The 6,190-nt window shown below is 40.7% G+C and overlaps 1 protein-coding gene across 1 annotated transcript; it reads left to right on the top strand.

The window, feature by feature from the left end:
- Window positions 1–595: 595 nt before the first annotated feature.
- On the top strand, window positions 596–3,907 carry LOC131043646 (uncharacterized). Its single transcript, XM_057976880.2, has 2 exons — window positions 596–1,665; window positions 2,473–3,907. Exons 1-2 carry the CDS (start codon window positions 880–882, stop codon window positions 3,613–3,615), a joined length of 1,929 nt encoding a protein of 642 aa, XP_057832863.1. The 5' UTR covers window positions 596–879; the 3' UTR covers window positions 3,616–3,907.
- Window positions 3,908–6,190: the final 2,283 nt, after the last annotated feature.

Raw genomic sequence — 6,190 nt, 5'->3', positions numbered from 1 at the left:
AAGAAAAAAATTGCCTACAAGATTATTTGGAATCTTTTGGGAAAAAGTAGAAGCTCCTACTTTTTAGATTTTTATTTTTGAGCAGGTGCAAATGGGGTGGGGCTGGAATTACGACCATAATTTATGCTGCTTCTTACAATTTAAGAGCTTAAATTTTTAAGCAAAAGCGCACAACAAATTTCATCACCGCTTTGAAATTTCGCACTACAAATTTCATCCACAGCTTTAAAAAAATTCAAAAAAATCTTTGCAGCACCCGCTTTATTTTTTAGGAAGCCCCTCCATGAGACCTAAGCGTAAGCTAAGGGTATCTTTTGGGGAGCGAGAAGAGCGGGCAGCCTTTTGGAAGGGAAGATTCTTTCTTTCTCATATTATTTCATAATTTAATTTGCCAACATGTGGACGATATTCTTTCTTACATCACCTCAAGCGTAATGTAGAATTTAACGTGAAACCTAAAACTGTGGGGGGCCGGGAGAGTCGAGCGTGGGACCCACCCTCTCGCTTCTTTAAAACATTTGTTTTTTTTAAGTTGGCGTACAAGATAAGAAAGATACGCAACGAAATGCCCCCATTTCATCATCCAAAAAACCATTGCAAATGAATTCATAAAGCAAAAGGCGCCGCTTTACGCGGTCAACCCGTTACCAATAAAAGCCCACAAACTTTCTACCTTGATTTTGCACCCAATCATATTCGTAGAAACCGCTCTATAGGTCTCGACATCGATTCCCATTCCCGACAACCTGTTTTTCTGCCATTGTTTATATTTCTCGGGAGGGCTGCTGAGCAGTGGCGTTTGATATCCATGTTGGGCAAAGGTGCTTGATCAGCAGAGCAGAGGTGAGGTGAGGGAATATACACAGAGCGATCTTGGCTATGGCTTCTCATGGTAATCCTGCTGCTCCGCCGGAAGTTCAAGAGGTGCCTTACCCGGATTCTGTAGGTTCCTGGGGAGGTGAATCGGAAGAGGGGGCGGGAGCTCCACGCGTGAGGTTTATGTGCAGCTATGGCGGCCGGATTCTTCCCCGTCCGCATGATAATCAGCTGAGATATGTTGGGGGTGAGACTCGAATCGTGGCCGTGAGCCGCCATATCTCGTACTCGTTGCTCAGCGCGAAGCTTTCGAAGCTCTGCGGAAGCAACGTGACTTTGAAATACCAGCTCCCGAATGAGGACCTGGATGCGCTTATTTCTGTTACTACGGAGGAGGATCTTGATAATATGATGGAGGAATACGATCGGCTCACGGTGAAATCTTCGTCTTCGTCGTCGGCAAGGTTGAGGCTTTTCTTGTTTCCGGCCAAGTTGGAGAACGCTACCAGCTTGGGGTCTCTGCTTGAGGGGTCGAAAAGGGAGCACTGGTTCGTCGACGCGCTTAATGGCGTGCCGATTTTGTCGCGCGGCCGGTCTGAGGTTTCGTCCTTGGCGTCGGATGTGCCGGATTATTTGTTTGGGCTTGATAATCTGGAGGATTGGGATCGAGACGAGCGCGCTTCGAAGCCTGCGCCTGCGAATCGGAAGAGTCGCCTGAATTTGAACTCGCAGTCGCCGGAGGTGCACTCTGCGCCGGGGTCTCCCATGCCGGAATCTTCTCCTTACGGTTCCACTTCCTCCGCTCCTCCTTGTATCGATTCTGGAATGCTCGATTTGCCGCCCGTGAAGGTACTTTCTGTACGATCTGTTGTTTTTCTTTAAATTTCAAGCACAAATGCATTAAATTTCAGTGGATCTGAGCTTTTTTGGTATATTTGACCAACGGCTGCGCTGCTGCATGTTATGTTAAACAGCTGGAAAGCTTTACAGCGGAGAAAAATTCTCTAATGGCTCCAAATTTTAGAATCTTTCGCTTTGGTGCAAATTATTTTTGATGAATTTTTTTGACAGGTGATGATATTGCTGAGAAATGTTTAGCCACATAATCTAGTAACAAAAATCCTAAATTATAGAGCAAAGATTAAATTTTCAATTGCAAATTGCTCTGTAAGTTTGAAAAATCCAGCTGTTGAGAAAACTGCGGAGTGTGCCATAATAATGCCATTAATGAAGTTTGACTGACTGCAGAGAAGTTTTAGCCTTATAACATACTTGAGCCATTGTACGCATATGAACACGCAGCTGATTCTGAAACAATCATATTGCAAGTTCAAGATTGTTTTCTGAATATCACAGAAATCTTAATTACAGTAGTCTTTCAATTAATCAAGCGGTCTCAATATCAAGTTTACCGTCAGCTTCAGGTTAAATGCTCTCTGAAACCCTCACGGGGAAGATAATTAAGGAGCTGCGTAAACAATCTAAAGCCGTACAGAAAGTACCGAACCGTAAAAGAATAGGAAGATTGGAAAGAAGAAAAAGAATAAACCTTAGAATGGTCCATTTCTGTTAGTTTTGTTTGATACGCTTTGTTTGCAATTAACAGAAGAAGTATCTCAGGTATGTGTGTTTAATTACGCGGAATTCATGTTGCAGCGTGAAGGATTCGACCGCCAGACCTTGGAGATTCATGAGGAAATACTCCCGCAACCTTTAAGCGCGGTGGGGCCGCAGGAGATCGGGCTTCGAACTCAGGACCCGCGGCTGGTTTTCGAGGATCACATGACCAAAATGATTTTCAAGCCCGAAACCACCATGACCAAAACCTCGCCCGAGGGTTTAACAAAGGAATTCGGCCAATTTCAGATCAGTAGAGAACATCAGGAATCTTTTGAAGCCGTGCCAGAAAGCCAACCAGCAACAATTAATCCGGCCCCAAAATCGCCGCCGCCGATGAAGGCGGAGGGCAACCAGAAGGACGCCGGCCAACCAGACTCTGCAACCATGCGACAAGAGGGCAGCTCATCGAGTCTGGCCAGCATGAAGCGGGAGGGCAGCGGTTCGAATCTCTCCGCCTACGGCGACGACTCCAGAAATCCCCAGCAAGACAGGACTAAACCTATTCCGGCAGAGCTCCGGGCAGAGGAGATTTACAAGCCCCCGCCGGAGATGCTGATGCAGCAGCAGCCGCAACAATATGTTCCAGAGCAGCATTATGTGGAATACACACAGGCGCCTCATTTTGTCCATCCTGGACAAATGCCGACTGCAGCCTACTGGCAAATGCACGATGACGGCGCAGTCCCCATGTACTTCGTTCCCGCCGGAGCAGCAGCAGCACCATCCCCTGTTCAGCAGCAGCAGCACCTTCCACGTCAGCAGCCTGCATACATGCCTGTCCAGCGAATCCCTGCATCCGTTGCTTACACGGCCCCAGTGCAGGGGGGACCACCACCTGGACCCCTTACACAGAAAATTTCAGGAGTTGCCCCTGCTCCCTACCCTCCAAAAACAGCCGGAAAGATCCCAATGTACAGGGCATCATCCAGGACAGTTGCGCCTGATCCAAGGGTCATGATGAGACCTCCTGCTATACCTTCCTCTGATCAGTATGCCTACGCTTATGAAGCAGCAAACCCTAGCCCCCTTACTCAGCAGATGTATTATACTCAAAAGGCCACGCTCATGAACCCTCCATACCAAGGTGTCATGGCTCCTCCTGTGACTGTAGATCTCCAGGCTGCTCCGGAGAAAATTGTGGAGGGCCAAAAGGCGAGCAGAGTTTCTCAGTCTCTATGAGTTTGAAGATGATCATCAGATTAAAGGCATTAGGTTTTTACAGTCTGTTGATGAATTTGAGAACTTGTGGATTTGACTGCCTGTATCATCAGATTTTCTGCATTTCTTTTCTTATCCTTTGTTTTCCTTGTCTGGAATTGTATCACCTAGGAAGTGCCAAAACCCTTGGGCTTTTCGTGGCCCTGTTTAAATGTACTTTTGTGACAGGCAACTGTGTGAATAGCTTTCAAGTTTTAAATATAATTCAATTAAAAAATAAATCTGTAAACATTTGTACAGAACTTAAAGCTTCTCTGCGTGTGGCAAACGATTTGTAAATTAATAACTAGCTGGCATGGTTTCTATTTTGGCTGCAGTACTGTGGTGTTTTTTGAACTTTCAGAATTGGAATTTGTGAAAATGAGATCCAGGACAGACGGTTTCAGACCAGTGCACTGATTTTCCCCCAGGCGATTCTCTACAACTGTCGGCAAATATCTTTCTCGAGAATCTCTCTGCAAACTAAAAAGATTCTTTCAATTCATCCGGCTAAAATTTATAAAAATCAGTAAAATACGGGGCTAGTGCTAAAGACAATTTCAATTTAAGTGCAAAAGATCATTTTTTATGTCGGAAATTTTTTCAGAAATACGGCGACCTGATAAATTCCTTCTAGCAAGTTTTTGACAATTTATCGGCAGAAGCAGCAACAAAGGAATCTGTTCAGAAGAACTGCAATAGATTATATGTGTGATTCCATCCCACCCTTATCATGAATTTTTTTTTCAGAACACTGGATACCTTTAAAAGTTACAATGAATGTGAAAGAAATTTAAAACATAGAAAATCTTCATAAATTTTCCATTAATGTTGTATATGTATAGGTTAGAAAATATAATAGAATAAGAGAATTGAAATTTACACACTATCAAATAATTAATAATCAATTATAGAAATTAATATTAATATATACAATCTTGTTATCAATGATAGAAATTAATCTTAATATCTATAGTCTTATATTCTTCTTGAAATTCATGTAGAACATCATTTCTTTTTAATATATACAATCTTGTTATCAATGATAGAAATTAATCTTAATATCTATAATCTTATATTCTTCTTGAAATTCATGTAGAACATCATTTCTTTTCCAAAATGAACATTTGGAAGAACATCATATAGAACTCAAAGTCTACAATAAACCATTGTCTTTGCAAAACCACAAAATAATGAAGATATCACTACATGTGATCTATCTACAATGTAATAATGAATCACACCTACTCATAATGTGTCCTAATAAACCATGTGCTAAAGAGAGCGAAATTGGACAACTCAATCCAAACGACTTCAAAACTTTTGTTGCAAGAATATCTGAAAATGTGAATTCATCCTAGTTTGCAAAGCTCTCAAAATCAATAAATGAAGGCATGTGTTGACTAAAAATAAGTTCCTTTGTCAAAAAAAATCATCCATCCAAATGTGATGACTTAGGTCCTCTACTTGATTATCTCTCAAAAATTGTGAATTCGCATTCTCCCATCATTAATGTAATCATTGTTAAAATAAGGACGGCCAACAATTCATGATAATCTCATCTTTATTTGTAGTGTCCAAAACTTATTGACTTACAAGATCTCAAAATCTTAATTAAAATGGATATATCTATTATCTTGGGACCTATCTCATGACCCATCCTAAACTTTACAATTTTTAGGACCAAACAATATCCAAAGCTATCACGAATAACAACTTAGGCAAAATTTGAAATTAATTTATAAAATTTCATAGAATCAATAGATTTGCAAATAGTCATCACTTGTTGCTCCACTTGAATTTTTCATACACATACCAACAAAAGTCCTCTTTGTAAGGGAAGCACACAACAACAACAACAACAAAATGGATAGAAACATTCTTTTAGGACAACAATGTCCACATCATGCAAACAAATCATAAGAATAATTGAATGCATCTTGAACATAAAGGGAATTCATAACTCTCCGAAGAAGAGCATAATCAATCTTGCTATCACCAACAATATTGGTGCACCAACAAGAACTTTGACAATGATCAACATAGCCTTATTTGGATTATTTGGCTCAATTTCTATCAAAGATGTCACAATTGCAATATATAAAGAACCATCTAATATCTCCCTTGGGATTTGTTTAAGCAAATAATTTGTAAGACGTAACACAAGTTGTGCACTTTCTTTTAGAAACAATGAGGAGAATCATGGGTGTGTTAACCCATACAGAACATGGGTCGATCAAAACAAGAAACTGATGTATGAATGGTCATGATAATTGCAATAGAAACACAATTTTGATTGAACCAATTTGGCATTGGCAGAGAACGATCCAACTTAACATATATTTGTAAACCTTCCAAATACAATTTAAATGGGTTTCAAATGTATTGGAACATAAAACCGAGAAAAACCTTTGTAACCAAGACCACATTTTCCCTTGTTTATTTTCTAAGACTTTTAGACTTTAACAATGAGTTTTTCACTTGCTTATTGTGTGGAAGTGCTAGAAAAAGGAACATCCTATTCAACGGTTTCCTTTACTCCTAAAGCATTGGGTGT

This window comes from Cryptomeria japonica, chromosome 6, assembly GCF_030272615.1.
Source record: "Cryptomeria japonica chromosome 6, Sugi_1.0, whole genome shotgun sequence".
NCBI lineage: Eukaryota > Viridiplantae > Streptophyta > Pinopsida > Cupressales > Cupressaceae > Cryptomeria > Cryptomeria japonica.
The sequence above is the reverse complement of the archived record's forward strand: the minus strand, read 5'-3'. Positions and strand labels throughout refer to the sequence as shown.